General features: G+C 49.8%; 7 protein-coding genes across 7 annotated transcripts; 4 read left to right on the forward strand and 3 right to left on the reverse strand.

Moving 5' to 3' along the window:
- Positions 1 to 207: 207 nt before the first annotated feature.
- On the reverse strand, positions 208 to 2,580 carry LTR84_006722 (uncharacterized protein; the record flags this gene model as incomplete). The annotated part of the gene is made up of 9 exons (XM_064850280.1): positions 208 to 456; positions 510 to 770; positions 819 to 1,087; positions 1,142 to 1,393; positions 1,459 to 1,731; positions 1,781 to 1,794; positions 1,941 to 2,369; positions 2,417 to 2,488; positions 2,537 to 2,580. 9 exons carry the CDS (start codon positions 2,578 to 2,580, stop codon positions 208 to 210), a joined length of 1,863 nt encoding a protein of 620 aa, XP_064702762.1.
- A 2,565-nt stretch (positions 2,581 to 5,145) lies between these two features.
- Positions 5,146 to 6,162, forward strand: LTR84_006723 (uncharacterized protein; the record flags this gene model as incomplete). The annotated part of the gene is made up of 1 exon (XM_064850281.1): positions 5,146 to 6,162. The coding sequence occupies one exon, from the start codon at positions 5,146 to 5,148 to the stop codon at positions 6,160 to 6,162; it is 1,017 nt and encodes a 338-aa protein (XP_064702763.1).
- Positions 6,163 to 9,502: 3,340 nt separating this feature from the next.
- LTR84_006724 (uncharacterized protein) lies at positions 9,503 to 10,573 on the forward strand (the record flags this gene model as incomplete). The annotated part of the gene is made up of 2 exons (XM_064850282.1): positions 9,503 to 10,163; positions 10,233 to 10,573. 2 exons carry the CDS (start codon positions 9,503 to 9,505, stop codon positions 10,571 to 10,573), a joined length of 1,002 nt encoding a protein of 333 aa, XP_064702764.1.
- Positions 10,574 to 11,323: 750 nt separating this feature from the next.
- LTR84_006725 (uncharacterized protein) lies at positions 11,324 to 11,770 on the forward strand (the record flags this gene model as incomplete). The annotated part of the gene is made up of 1 exon (XM_064850283.1): positions 11,324 to 11,770. The coding sequence occupies one exon, from the start codon at positions 11,324 to 11,326 to the stop codon at positions 11,768 to 11,770; it is 447 nt and encodes a 148-aa protein (XP_064702765.1).
- Positions 11,771 to 12,230: 460 nt separating this feature from the next.
- LTR84_006726 (uncharacterized protein) lies at positions 12,231 to 12,666 on the forward strand (the record flags this gene model as incomplete). The annotated part of the gene is made up of 2 exons (XM_064850284.1): positions 12,231 to 12,331; positions 12,456 to 12,666. 2 exons carry the CDS (start codon positions 12,231 to 12,233, stop codon positions 12,664 to 12,666), a joined length of 312 nt encoding a protein of 103 aa, XP_064702766.1.
- A 485-nt stretch (positions 12,667 to 13,151) lies between these two features.
- On the reverse strand, positions 13,152 to 14,020 carry LTR84_006727 (uncharacterized protein; the record flags this gene model as incomplete). Its single annotated transcript, XM_064850285.1, has 3 exons — positions 13,152 to 13,221; positions 13,291 to 13,395; positions 13,476 to 14,020. 3 exons carry the CDS (start codon positions 14,018 to 14,020, stop codon positions 13,152 to 13,154), a joined length of 720 nt encoding a protein of 239 aa, XP_064702767.1.
- A 742-nt stretch (positions 14,021 to 14,762) lies between these two features.
- VMA7 (H(+)-transporting V1 sector ATPase subunit F) lies at positions 14,763 to 15,298 on the reverse strand (the record flags this gene model as incomplete). The annotated part of the gene is made up of 3 exons (XM_064850286.1): positions 14,763 to 15,132; positions 15,189 to 15,223; positions 15,272 to 15,298. The coding sequence occupies 3 exons, from the start codon at positions 15,296 to 15,298 to the stop codon at positions 14,763 to 14,765; spliced, it is 432 nt and encodes a 143-aa protein (XP_064702768.1).
- Positions 15,299 to 15,441: the final 143 nt, after the last annotated feature.

Consider the following 15,441-nt stretch of genomic DNA (forward strand, 5'->3'; position numbering starts at 1 on the left):
ACAATCTGGCCTTTGGTCATTATTTCTAAACTGGCCTTCTAGGTCTTCTTAAGCGTACAACTCAACGTCATGCACATGCTTGCTTCAGACTACTTCTATTCTTCACGGTCCAGGACTCAAGGGCTCCTCGAACAAAATCACAGCCCTTCACCGTGATTGACACCTAAAATCTCCGTTTGCTCTCCATTTATGATCTGGCTGGGTAGATCAGAACCGATTCGTGATCCTGTCAGCAATGCTGCTGCGACGTCGGCCCTGAACGGCCTCGCTCTGGCGGCGAATTGTCTCGACAAATTCCTTGTCATTGTCGACATGGCCATCGAAAGACCACAAAGAAGGGCATGGGCCAATCTTGCGACGCAAGACTTGTGATTTGATCCACCATGGAAGGACTGTGCCTACTTGGTGGCGCATGAATGTTCGAGTTGGGATAGCGAAGATGTAGTCGAGCTCCTCCTATACTAATGATTAACACGGAACGATTTTAATTCCGTCGACTAACGACTTACCAAAGTGCGTTGCTTGGTCTCTGGCAGGAACAAGAAGATCATGATCAGTGCAATTATATTCAGACCTGCATAGAATCCAAAAGCTCCAGTTGGAGTCATGGCTGAAATCATACGTGGGAAGGTAATGGACAAAACAGCTGCCCAGAATAAGCAAGTTGCAACTGCCCACGCCATTCCGACCTCGCGATGTGACAGTGGAAAAACTTCAGCGGAGTAGGTGAATGGGACAGGACCTTCACCAGGGGAGTAAAACGCGGCGAACTAACGGGATTAGCGAATGTCGGCTTTGAGATTCTGACTAGGACTTACCAGATAGATGAATAGAGCCACGAGGCCGAGATGTGCTGAACTTGTATCCGGGATAAGATAGCAAAGGCCGGCTGCAAGAAGCGTCCACGCCATCTGTGGAAACGTGAACAAGAGCAGCGACCGTCGACCAAAAGTATCGATAGTCCAGATCGCAGGCCAAGCAAAAACGAAGTTGACGAGCCCGAATCCCCATGATGCAAGCAGCGATTCGGTGACCGATGCACCAGCCTGTTCAAACACCGTAGAACTGTAAAAGGCGATAATGTTGACTAGAAAACATCAGTACATGTGCCATGGTTTTCATCGTTGTAAGGGGCTCATACTTCCGCACATCTGCTGCGCAATCATGACAGTGAATGAGGCCAATGTTGCCCGACGGACACGGGGAATAGTAAAGAGCTGAATAAAACGAGTGACATAAGTGGTTTGTCCTGGAACCAAGTTTGCTTCCATCTGAAGTTGAGAGTAAATATAATATAAGTCGCGAGCGGCTTGGAGTTCAGTGTTACGGAGACGTTTCAGGGACTGGTATGCTTTGCGATAAGATCCCTTCTTGATGTACCAACGAGGAGATTCTTCAATATGGTTCAGTAAGAGACAACATGTTTGGATGGACGGATGGAGAACTCCCTGTGCTTACCAGGACAAAAGTAGATTCCAATGAGGAGTGGTAAGGCTGGAAGAAGAGCAGATCCAAATTGGAGTCGCCAGGAGATAGCTCCGGTGTCTTTGACCGCCAGATTGGCGCAGGTACCCAAGAAAATACCGAATGCAGTCCACATTTGCCAACTCATAACTAATCCTCCACGTACGGCTGCTGGGGCATTCTCGGCACTGAATATGGGTACTGTTGAACCTTTGCAGCCCATGCCGATGCCGAGTAGGAGACGAGTAACCAAAAGTTGCTCCCATGCTTGACATTCGATCAGATATAAGGAACGAATCAAGGGGAACAAACTTACTCTGGGCAACAGCGCTGCCAATAGGAGCCAGGAGACAAAAGACAGCAGAAACAAAAATAGTGCCGCGACGACCGAAGTAGTTGTTCAAAGGGTCGGAGCACCAGCATCCACTGTGGAATATCAACTCATGGTCTTCACAACACCAGACTGGGAGACTTACAGGAATGCCGAGGCAATATATGGTGCAGCATTGATCAAGCCCTGGTACCACTGATTTCGAGCAGCGTTGGGGTTTGGCACCCCGTCAATCTCATCGCGAACCGGGATACCGAGCGCATCAGGAAATGACAGGTTAGCACCGTTGGAGCCAGTCTGATCCCAACCTTGAACAGCGGCGCCGATTGAGCAAAGAATGATAGTGAAGTAGAGTGACCTTGGCTGGCGCCATTTGTGCAAGACTTCATTTCGAATGGCCTCTTTCTCGTCTTCAGTGAGTCCAGGTACGGACTCGAAAGCTGGTGGATCTTTGGCAACAAGCGCGCCTTTCACTAGAAGAGGTGCCATATCGTTAAAGTCGTTATTCTTCGCAAAGTCTTCCACATTTCTTATCACCTCCTCATTAGATAGGTGAGCGAGAGGATTCTTGATCCTGAATTATTGTTAGTCGTCTGCCCATTACCACTATCAGTGACCTACTTTGCTGCGGTACTGTTCTCCAGATTAATATGAGTGATGCCCTCCTTCTCTCCAACATATTTTTCGTCGTCGCTACAAACTGTCAGAATTGCTCCCCAACTTGTTAGTGTCTGGACGTACTGGACGGGCGCCTCTGGGCTGATATTTTGCTCTTTGGAGGCCATGGCAGGATACTCGTCGAGAATTGAATCAGATTATGATGAGGAGATGAGGCAGGACGAAAAGTGCGAATATTTGCGATTTAAAAATTCCGCTCAACCTCAACCCCAGGCGGGGAAACATGTGAGATGTTGATGAATGCGACTGTGGGGATTCCATTCTCATCATCGATCATCCTTGATCAGGCTATCAACCTCGAAGTTCCATGACGCAGCGAGAGAGCTCACGCCTCTAGTCACGCATTCATAATCCTATCCCTCGAGGATAATGCTCATACTGAGGGTTTGAATACCGCGGATTGGCGCACATCCCTGGCTCCCCAGTTTATCAAAACATTCTGTTGGTGGACAAGGCCTAGAGTCGGTCTCCATTTCCCTTGGCTAGAGGTTGAACGGGGAAGATGTCTTGGTGATCAACGGGTCGCCTCCGGATCGACGTTGCAATGAAGGGCTTGTGGAGCGACCAAGGCTGCTTGGCCGAAAGGCTTGACATCCTTGCCAGTTCTTGTTGTTGTGCCAATAGTAGGTAAGCATATCAACGTTAGTGCTTGACGAGGCACCCTCAGGCCCAGAATGACGATCTGCCTTAGACAAAGCTTCAGCCCGTAAAGCTTGCGGCACGGCTACTGCGGCAATGAAAATGTCAATCCCGGTATTCGGCATACCCGCTTCGAGTAGTCCGAGCCTGGAGAAAGATGTTCAAGCAACGATCCTGGAAGTACGAGCATGCAGGCAATCACCGAATGTGATGTCACTACTCCAAATTGACTATATCTCATCCACTAGCACTCGAATGCGAACCTCTTGTAGGTCGCTCTTCCTAGAATTCTGTGGATGCTGCGAAGAATGAATAACCAGACAGACATTGGAAGGGGGGCCTGGTGGAGTTTGCCTTGATATTCCCGCCTCTGCTTAACTCGTTGTGTACTAATGAAACAATGGCGGTTCTAGTCCAGCGCATTCTGTCCACCGGATCTCGACTTCATATTGATGGGCGACGTCGGCTATAATATCCCTAGCCAGAGAACAATCCCTCCTCCCTTAGATTGCGCATTCGCGGGACTTCTTAGACAGGGGATTGTTGACCTTAGTCTTGAGGATGGCATCTTCCCCGAATATTTCCCTTCGCCTGAGCTACCACTCATCGCGTGACTCATCCCAAGAAGATAATTGTACGCACGGTAGTAATATTCCTCGGTCGGTCTTGTCGGTCGTCAGAGCAAAAGAAGTGTCCATTACTCTGCATACCACCAGAAGCAGGATATGAAGGCCAATGATCTCATATTTATGCTTGTAGCACGTGGCTCAACATTCGTTGTGACCAGGCCATCATGGAATGAAATTGGTGATTGAGTGACAATAGACAGTACACTGCAAACCATTCCTGCCAGTTATGCATCCAGCAACTTTCGTATACAACGAGTCAGCCTCGAGACCTTGTGCCATCAACGATTCCCCTCCTGTAAATTTTCGTGCACAATATGCCCGTCGCAGACTCGCAAGAAGGGCATCAGTTAGGGTCCGGTTAGTGTTGCTTAGATGCGGTCAAGGCTCACTTAAACTCGCTGGTATGCAAAGCACCAAAACGAAGGAGTGGTGGTAATCAGTTCCATGCATTGCGAGCCGCTAGTGCTTCCACCATCCCTTGGAGCTTTTCGTATTCGTTTGGACAGTACCTTCTCGGAATGATCTGATCTGATCAAATCGTGGGGAGTTCTTGAAAGGCCATTCTCGAAACCCGCAATTATTGATTGGAGTAGCAGCTCAAAAAAGAGTGGTCCAGCACGCTCTGGATGGGCCTGCCCAAAAAGCCTTTACCTGTACTCCCCAGCCCACATCACGACCATCATTGCCATGAATCACCCTGAAACCACTGACCGAAGATACTCACAAAGAATAGCGTCAGGACAACCTGTGCAGCCTGAATGATTGGAACTTGAGTAAATTATCTCGACAATTCAAGTTCGAAGAAAGTTCAACTTTTAGCAGGCACAGAGACCTTACAATGACAGCGCACAATCACTGACAGTGTGAAGTCTGTTCTGGGTTCTGGAATTCCAGGTGGACACGGAAAGATATAGAGTGTGGGAAACTTAAACAGCTCCACGATTTGCCAGGAGGAATCGGGGCTTCAAAACCGAAAGATCTCTGATCTCCAAACTCCAAGTCAGAAACAATGACAATGGTGAGAAGCACAAAGTCAAAGCTTCAAGTGCATCTCAAACATTTACTCTGTAGGCACTGCGCAGTCACCGACTTGTCTGGGTGTTGCTTAAGAGAACAGAATACCGGTACCCAGGTCATATTGAGGTGGTAAGGACTCCCCGGGGCAACGTAGCCCGATAGGGAGGCAGTCAAGGCCTCGGGCACGTGTAGGCCGAGCCAAACGGGAGTCTTAGGAGCGCCATTGTATCCCTGGAAGGTGGCACCGGGGCTTCGACACTCCGAGCCGATGACGCGCCCGATACCGCAGAACCAACCATTCTGCTATCTGAACAAAGAATTTAATATCGATCAACCATGATGTTGGAAGAGATTCCAGATTTCGGATGGTGAAAGAGCAGAGTCATCATGAAGTTCAGCAGCCATATCGCCCAAAATTGCAGGCGTCTCAAGTCCCGCCAATGCAAGAATGTCTACAACATTGCCAGATCTAGCACAAGCTACAGCCTAAGGAGTAAACAGTCGACGCTATCACGTTCGCTTCCACGGGGCACCTGGGACAGCCACATGCATGTGGTCGATCCCCAGAATTTCCCACTCGATGTCGACGCGCAGTATACGCCTCATCCCCATACATTGGTGGATGCAAAGGCGTTTTATTCTGCGTTGGGCATCAAGAACATGGTGTTTGTGCAACCATCAATCTACGGCAATGATAATTCGTGTATGCTAGAGGCGTTGAAAGAAGTCGGGCCCAGCCGCGGCCGTGCGATCGTCGGCATTGATCCTAAGACAACCAGCATCGAAACGTTGCAAGAATGGCACGGACTGGGCGTGCGTGGCGCGCGACTGAATTTCGTCTCCGTAGGTCGAGAACTCTCAGAGATCGAGCTTCACAGGGAAATCGAAAGCTATGTCGCGCTTCTAGAGCCGCTGGATTGGGTGCTCGAACTCTTCATCCCAATGAAGCAGCTTGTTGCGCTGGAAAAGATCCTTCCGAGTTTGGATGATCCTTTTGTCTGCATCGACCACTTCGGTTGGCCGAATCTACCAGCATATGACCCGTCTCGTCCGCTCGATCCATATTCGTTGGACGGATTTGAATCTCTCACTCGCCTCTTGCAGAGAAATGCTTGGGTTAAGCTTTCAGCTCCGTACCGACTCTCGAAGGACCCCGAAATACGTGACCTTGGTGTTATTGCACGAGAACTGATCAAGGACCACCGAGAGCGTGTCATCTATGCTACCGATTGGCCACATACGAGATTTGACAATATCGATCCTGTACCTTTCATCGAAAAGTGCTTTGAATGGTGTGCGGATGATGAGAGGCGCGTCGAAAAGTTATTCCGAGAGAATGCGCTAGAGCTTTGGGGCGCGCATGTTGTGGACGAAGATCCGCGCCCGCCGGAGAAGAATCGTTGAGATACGTTCTGGGACTAGTAGACTACGTTCATGACGGGTGTTGGAATTATGGAAGCCTGGGCATTCTTTGGTGTCTAGATGTTTGGTTCATATGGCCTACGTAAGTATGGAGATTGTACAAAAATGTATCATAGCTGGTACCTCATCTCTGTTATTGGCATTGCTGACATGATTGAACCTTGCTTGGTGTGCATATTGACCGCCTGCCCGATTCCAATAAGTAGGTTGAATATATCTGCGAAATATCTCAGCGCTTCGGTCGCAGTGCTAAAAATCTCAAAGAATCCATATTTGGTGATGCCAGCATTCCTCATAGAGTTCTGGCGCACCCAGCCAGTGGTAGATGCGTTGGGGGTTTTCATTATATCAAATCGGCCTGCCTGGAACAGCGGCAGGAGTTGCGGCCGATCCATCTACGACTTCAATGTTGGTATAAAATGGAGCACTATAGTCTCTTCACTCAGCAATGGCCATCTCCCCAGATCACTACGGCCCCTCCACCATCTCAACCCAAATCTCCCACATCTCGTTTTCGTCTGGGTACTTCTCGAAATGCGATGCCCCACTTCCTAGCTGCTTCATATTCTGATCTGTAGGTGGCACTCCCCTCCTTCGAACGAATTTCATCCACCGGCGTGTTTTTGCACCCACTGGAATTTCCGGCACAGAGCCTCCGTCTTCAAGCCACTCCTCAATCCAGCAGATATAAACGCGTTTGCGATCCTCGATATCACTTGGAGTCAATATCTCACTGGGGGATAGTATAGGCTTGAAGGGCCTCCGACCTTCCTCAATCTCCACCAGTCGTACAGCAACTCGGGCTTCGAAGTCGCCATGAAAGGGACCCTCGATACCTGCATGGCGGAGGAGGTGGATCGCTCGGCGGCGAGCAACGGAGTCGCGGTATTTCCGGGCGGTGAAATATAGAGGGTGAATGATTCCCGGGACAGGGGAAAACCGGGGTAGAGGGTGATTTAAGGTGTCGGGAGTGTTTGATCTGTCTGGAATCAGGGCATATTCGGCACAGCGGAGGATCTCTTCGAACTGTGGTGCATAGGCATCGTAGGTTACTTGAGTAGGCGGCTTAACGTTGGCGACAGCAATGAACATGGCGAGTGTTTGGGCTTTTAAGATCCTGAAGTTCGCTGTCTGAGAAAGAGACTTTTGTGAGCTCATCTGAGTCTCGAACACCAATGTATAGGTACGTAGCCAACGCTTCAGCCACGCAACCATATAACGTTGCTGCACCACCAGCGATGAGGGGAAGTCAATCTGTTCTGCCCATTTTGGTGACAATGCCTCGGCGATGAAATGCAGACTCCATTGCTGGAGAGTACCATGCCCCGAGATAAGATCTTCGACCGAGGTAGGGTACAGCATCTGGTTGCTGACTGGTAAGTGGGAGAATCGAAGCGGTCTTCCCCATGCGAACATAGAAATATGATAGTCGAGATTGTGGAAAAACTCCTGAACGGGGCCGAGGCCTTCAACCGGGCCTCTTGGGGCCAGTGGCCCTATCATTATCTCATGTTCTAACTTGGGAGAACCTGGACTTTCAAAATTGAACATACTAAATGCCCCAAGAAGGTGGCATAATGCATCCCTTCGCTTGTGCTGGACGATTTCGGCGGCAGCGAGGAGAATGACAGCTAGAAGCAAAGGGACTACCTCGGGGTCTGGCCGTTGAAGCTCAAGCTGCACTTGACGGAGGGCGCTTACAGAAAGTTTCGCGATCAGTTGGTTGTCTTGGGGTCCACCTCGGCGTAGAATGCACTTATCGTAAGCAGCCCCCAGAACTGCCGCTGCAGCATTCACCTGGGGTGTGGTGGTGATTTGAGGGAGGAGAACATATGAAAGTTCTACACTGGTTTTGCCTGGGCATTGGTGAGGGTCGAAGGCAAAAAGGGCTAGGGTCAGGTGGACCATTGATTGCTGTTCTGGTTGATACCAGGGGGGACTCCCGACCGCCTCAAAGAGGGTCAAGGGCTGCTGGTCGCGGGCCCGCTGCTGTTTCTGGTCCTGAGGGCTGGAATGCTTGCTACGCGAAGTCCGGTTGTAGCCTGCACAAACTCGACCCGACCTGGAGCACCTGAGGCACGCAGGAAAGGTCTCATCGCACTTGATCTTGCGCAGCCTTGTCTGGAGTTAAAATAGTAGAAACTATTGGAGCCTGCTTTACACTTACTTGCACGTTCGACAGCCATATTTGGACTGTTTTTGATCAAGAATCCGGACGCGCTTGAAGGTGGTACTTCCGACATCTTCACTCATCGCGACAGCGGTCGACATTCTGAATAGTCGAAGTCTATCTGCAATGACCGACGCAATACCTCGCATCCAGGCGTGCTTAACAAGTGAGCGTTCGTTTGGGTGGTGCACACAAGAGTTGAGATGACCAAGAATTTCATAGGGTGGCATGAGATATTAGAAATGAGGGATCGGAGATATGCCTGCCGGCCCGGGGGAGCCTCATGATGCAAGTTCGAGTCTTGCTCTTTCCAGCATAACTTGTGCTATCTTCAGCAAGGGAGCATTGATGCATTTGACAGTCCCTCAGGTACCTGAGGGATAAAGAACTTGGTGTAGAAACTCCTCCTAACCTGTTCACGATGTGATTGATGCTCAGACCGTAGTACGAATTAAGTGGCGGTACACTAACCAATCTCAGTAAGCGCCATCTCTTAGTCTCGGTGTTTCTCTTGGCGCTCTCCGCTGCTTCAAGTGCTTCTACGAAGTAGTCCTTCAAATGTTGTCCTGATCCTCTTGAACTCTGCTCAACCATCTCATCTCCACTCTCACAAGCCAATTTTTCTACTCTCCGTGATTGTCCCTTTTAGCCGTCTTGTATTTCATTATCTCCAGTGCGGAGCTCACAAGTACAGCACGGCCATCATTGCTCCCCGTCCCGCTGGCGCGCGCACAGATTGTGCGTTTGAAGCCCTACTAACCACGTGTGTGGGACACCGCAAGGCTACTTAGGTATGTAGCGGCAGAGCGCCCAACCGGGGTTCTGGTTCGTCAATAGCCTTGTCTCCTTCTCGGTCTTTTGCTTCAGACTTTGCTCGCATATCGGTCTTCTGATAGGCTCATCGACGTATTCCCGCCAATTGGATCAATTCTAGCTTCGGATCCCCCCCGGCGCAAACCCGTTGTTGGCATGCTTTCGGGGCGCACGTACTCGTATATAAGTATATTTACAGAGTTGCCTGATACCTGAATTTCCTATTCATATACCGGCGTCTCTCCAAGTGTTCCCCCCCTCTTACACGTCTTCCTCATTTCGTACTTGACAATTTCGTGTTCTTGTTTAGTTTTCCTTAGCAGCATTCGATCTTCCGTCATGTCCACCAGAATTTATTCGATACCCGATAACTGTGCACAATATCACGAGTGCATAGTAGCTTGGGGCTACCTCAATTACCTGCCAAATGTCGCAGCCAACGCTCTATTCGTCGCTCTCTTCTTCATCGGCCTTGTCGCCCAGGCATTCCTCGGTTGGCGCCACCGCACTTGGGGATTTTCTACAGCATTGGTGCTGGGAATTATCCTTGAAGTAGTTGGTTATGGCGGTCGCATCGGATTACACTACAACGTCTTCACTCAGACGTGGTTTATCATGTATCTCTGCTGTTTGACCTTAGCTCCCGCGTTTTTCAGCGCCGCCGTGTACCTTTCCCTGTCTCGCCTCCTCGCCATCTACGGAGAGGGTCTGTGCTACTTCAAAGGCCGGACGATCACGCTTACGTTCATCTTATGCGACTTTGTCTCCTTGGTATTACAAGCCGCTGGAGGTGCGATCGCCTCAACAGCCCAAACGCACGAAAGGCGTAATATGGGCGTTAATATCATGATTGCTGGCCTGAGTTCTCAAGTGGCTGCCACAACGGCATTCTCTCTGCTCTGCCTGCACATTATGTGGAACCTTCGTAAAAATCCCTCGAAAATCAACCCCGCAACCGAAGACTTTAGACGAGGGAAAGCTATCCGCATGTTCATCTGGGGTGGGTCATTTCCTTCATCTATCTTCAATCGACTTTTGTTTCTCTGCTAACACAGCATTCCTCAACCAGCAATCGTCATCGCTACAGCCACCATCTTAGCGCGTTGCTCTTTCCGTGTCGCCGAGTTGAGTGAAGGCTTCAAAGGTGCCCTGGCCAATGACGAAGTGCTCTACATGATCTTCGAGGCTGTCATGATGGTCATCTGTGTCTTTGTCCTCACGGTGGGACATCCTGGGCTGACACTGGGCAATTATTGGAACATAGGAGAGTTCCACTGGCGCCAAGGCCGAAATCGGGAGATCGAGAAGCAACACCACCAAACCCATGGGCATGCGGTGACCAGTGAGGTCGTCGAAGCAGAAAGCTACACACCGTCGAGCGGAGACTCTTCGGAGCACAAGACGAACTAAAGCACCAAGGAGAAGGTCGTGGAGGAAGATCCATTGGCTTAGCTGGGGGATTAACCGAGCAGATTACATACGTCGGGTCGCGGTAACCAAGAGATAGTTAGCTGTAGATAGCAAGTGACAATTTGCGATATAGAACAGGCGTCCGACTCGTGTAAAAAGGTCGAGGATTTCGTAATAGCAATTCCACATTGAAGAGTGTCAATTCTAGCGATGATCACTATTCTTTACCATCGCATAGCCAACGCAACGCGGTATTTCCACGCTAGATGCTGCGCCCGCATTGTATGCATCCTTAGACAATGAACTCGTAGTCCCGAAAACAAAAATTCTCTACGTATGAAGCATTTTCGTGCCGCAGTTGCACAAGAATGTAACGCAAAGTGACTCAAAAGATACGCATGAGTCATGTGGCGCGAGGCTGAGAAATAGAAAGTTTATTGGCCCCTACAGCCCACCAACTGCCACACGAGATGTATATTTAAACATAATTGAGCCACGCCGCTTGAGGGAAGCTCTCGAAAAAAATTTACGGCATGAATAATCAACGAAACTTATGATGCCAAGATGATATCTACAGGCGGGACGAGCGACAAGGACGACCAACGGATTGAGATCTCAACACCGCGACTTCTCCTCTGTGCAGCAAGGGAAGAGCATGCGCAAGGTCTACATGAGGCGTTCCGCGATGCCGAAGTGATGCGATACTGGTAACACGCACAAAATGCAAAGCGAAGCACGACTAAATAGGGTATGTCACACTTACACGAATCTAGGAGTACACCCCCGCACACGTCGATCGCGCAGACGGAAGAATGGGTCAATAAGATGGTGAGCGACGCACAGAATGGCGTGACGGATTTTGTGATCTGCCTGAAGCCAGAGATGGTTGCCATTGGGAAGTGCGGGATCTGGCAGGACACGGAAATCGGATTCATGTTGGCGAGGGAATACTGGCGGAAGGGTCTGGCGGAGGAGGCGTTGCGCGCTGTGTTGGCGTATTTCTTCGAGGAGAGGAGGCTACTGGAGGTTGTGGCCGATGTTGATCCCAGGAATGGGTCGTCTAAGGCATTGCTGGGGAAGTTGGGTTTTGTGGTTTACGATTTCAAGGAAAAGACGTTTGAGATAGGTGGTGAATGGGTTGATAGTGAGTATTTGAAGTTGACGAGGGAAAGATGGGAGGAAGTTGGTAGGAAGTGATGGGTCTATGCTCTTCATGGTTCATCATATCTGCTAGAAGAGAATTTATGACGATAATGAGTCTTATACAACTCTTTCTTCATTTCATTCCTTAGATCAAAGCAGTGTGACCTGCTAGTTGGGCCTGATTCCAGCTGGATCTCTCCTTTCCAGTCATTCAGCCCACCGGATTGGAAGGGCGTCTTCAGCTATCAGAGAAACAAACTGGTATAATTACTACATTGTCGTACTATTCATCATAAGAAAAGTATAGCCGAAGCTTAGAATCAATTCGGAGGTGAGAATTGCCTTCCTCCTCATAGGCTGGGGGTCTCAATGCCAAGCCTTTGCTGCACTCTCGGATAAAATACGTCACCGTAGGATCCGGGCGAGCTTTGAGAAGCTTCGTCCTCGACTTCAACAGGATTTCCCTGACTGCAACTTTGTAGCAACCGAGCACATATACAGAGTCCACCCCACGATGCCCTCGCAAGAAGGATTTCAGACCTCGGGCCGCACGCCTCTGCGCGTCTACGGACCCCAACCAACATACCAGACCTACATCTCACCCTATGGACCCAAGTACGATTTGAACTCCCATCCCGAGCTTCCCCATCCTTTACTTCACCACACCCATAAGAACGAAACCTATGAGAAGAAGAAGAGGAGAAGAAATGATGAACTAACTAATACCTCCAATCTCTAGAACAAAACACATCCCCAACCTGATGGGCATGTCAGTGGGCAAAGCTGTACGATATGGCTCCATTGCATCGGGCTTCGGTGTCGCCGCAGGCGTGTTTGCCTTGTTCTTCTTCAGCGACATTCCCAAGGTGCGGACCGATATTCTACAAAAGATCCCGGTCATTGGAGACTACTGGATTAGGGAGATCCCACCGGAGGATAATCCTTTTTAAATGTTTTGGAGTGGGAGAGGGAGGTCGAAGGTCGGAGGTGGAAGTCAGGCGACGGTGTTGCTTGGGTGTGCCGATGTATATATTATCCCTGCGAGGTGACGATGGGAGATGGAGAAGTCGATGCAGAGTCGATGCACTGTCTCTAGAGAAAGGCACAGGTCGAATGGAATAAGTGAGAGGAAGAAGACGATAAACCTTTGGTACAAAACGCATGAAGATTTCTTTCCGTCGAACACCAGGACATGGCTGAATAAAAATCCACGGGACGAGATCCGTTTCAAAGGATTCCAGTGATACCGTGTGCTGACATCTCCTCGCTCTGCAATTGTAACAACTGCCGTCCCATTCAGCGGGCAAACTTAGCATAGAAACCACATCACATTGGGAACTGATCGCTTGGTCACATGTATTGTTCTTTACTGGTATCATATATACAAAGAACACCAAGCCAGAAATGGCCCGGTGCCCCGAGCTTCTCAAGCCATCTAGACACGATCACCACGCTCAAAATACTCCCATTGACCCGAGGGTATCTGTTCCTCGAGGTCTTCCCATCTGTGGGACTGAGTTAGCATTTCCTTAGTGCACCAATTGGAGTTGCGTATGGCGGGAATGGATACATACACCTGATATTTCAGCATTTCATCCACGAGCAGCAACTCGCCCTCGGCAACTTGTATGACCTCTTCGATCAGACCAGCACCGATTTGTTGTTCAATCTCGTCGATCCTAGAGGGTGAAGAAAAAACATATCAGCATTGAACCTCCACATGTGTCACAGCTCATGTTGCAAACAATGATAAACATACTGCACTCTCGTCAAAGGTGGTTCCTTTTCCAGATCATCCACCTTGGGTGCCACACCCGAGACCGCCTCCTTGTCTACCCGTTCAGCATCTTCCTTGACAGCCTGTGCCTTGGCCTCGGCTTGTTTCAACGTGTTGGCGCCCTCTTGGAACGAGTCTTTCTTGGAGACTTTCCCATCCCAGACATCGACCGCCTCGACGAACGCACGCTCGTTCTGCAGACTACCGTCGCTGACCTTGAACTGGCTGTACGCTTCAGGGTTCGCTTCGATGGCTTTGCGCACTCGGCCAAGCCATGCTTCGTAGCCTTCTGGTTTTGTCGCTTCGATGACCGCTAGACGCTTCTTTGTCAGTGCTTCTACTGACTGGCGGTATACAGAGCTTGAGGGGAGTCGGTTGAGCTTGGCGAGTGTCTGTTTGTAGGTGTATATGAGGGCGGGTCGGGGTGATGGATGGGTTGAGAGTCCTGTTAGTCCGGTCGGGGTGTTGGGTTCGAGGTATTTGGATGCCGATTTCACGGTCGCTAGGAGCCGTGTTGTCGAACGCATCTTGATCTGTCGTGAGTTTGCAAGATGCAAGCTTTGATGGGATCCTCCTGGTGAATGTCCTTCCTGCGGCCTTTCGTGACGTTGAAGCTACAGATCTTGGCAGCTATTAGTGCACTGTACTTCACCGTATCTTTCAGCCTTGCGCTTGTGCCTTCGCGAGGCTGCGCCCAGACAGATAGACAATCATGGTTGGTCTCTACACGTTTAACGAAAATAGATCGGAAAGATGCTGCTGATCTATGCAATAACGAGAATATCGTATCCCCAATACACACAACATTGTCCACTTGCAAATGCTGAGGTCTAGAGTATAGCATTATAGGTGGACACAAGCATTGGTCGAGGCATATCATGGCAAGACGTACAATCGACAGACAGCGCCAACATCGACAACTAAAAAGTTGTTGAAGTAGGTTACTGGAAGCGAGACGTTCCTGGCCTTTGCTATCTCGGGTCAATGTAACCCATGTGGCCTTCGTCTGCAGTGCGGCTAAAAGATCAGCCAGTAGTCATGGTAGACCGGAGCGATGTTTGTACTGTGAGTATGTCAAACTTCCACCGAGTGGGCGAGCAGAGCCTCGAGAGCGTCAACTTCGCCGTAATATGTTCAATGCCATGCAAGTTCAATCGATCACCAGTTGGGAGGAATGTTGACAGCAGTCGCCTCCTACTTTCCGGCGGCCGTCATAAGAGGGTACAGTTCGACGCAGGCGTCTTTAATCATATTCAGTTGACAGTAGAACTACTCTCCGAATAACCTCCTCACTCGTCGTAACACACTGTCTTTCTCTGGGTCATAAGGGTGGTCTTTGCTGGGAATCTCAAGGACAGCTGGAAATGCCTCTTGAAATCTATCGACAGTATCCCGTATCTGTTCCGCAACCTGTTCTGAATCAGCGTTCTGCTCGGTGGGGTTTGAATGGTCGATTGTTTGACGAACATGTTGGTTGATGAGGACAATGCCAATATCGCTACGCTCTTTTGTAAATCGATTGAACGTAGACTCTATCAAAGATCTCTCAGTCTTTCCATCAACGACAAGGAAGTTCTTCTGAGCGTCGGGAGGATCTGTGATGTGGCCAACACCTGCAAGGAGGAGACCGGTCACCGAGCTGGTGAACCATTGTTAGATGTCGGATCTGGATACCATAGTATTAGGAGTACTCACTCTTCATCACCTATCACTGCAATGAACTGTCGGTCCTATGAAGGTATTAGCAATGGCTCCCCGCTATGAGGGAACACTGTTACCTTGTAGGCGGAAGCTGGCGCAGCCATGGTTGACGTGAGAGGCTTGCTAGTGAGAGGTAGAGCCCAAGGGAGCCAGAACCAGAACCAGAATCACAAACAGAGCGAGGACGCTTGAGACTGGACCGCCAATACTCCCTCAATATATAGTGCTCGACGGTGACAAGACAATA

Source organism: Exophiala bonariae (assembly GCF_035927105.1).
Source record: "Exophiala bonariae strain CCFEE 5792 chromosome Unknown scaffold_26, whole genome shotgun sequence".
Lineage (NCBI taxonomy): Eukaryota > Fungi > Ascomycota > Eurotiomycetes > Chaetothyriales > Herpotrichiellaceae > Exophiala > Exophiala bonariae.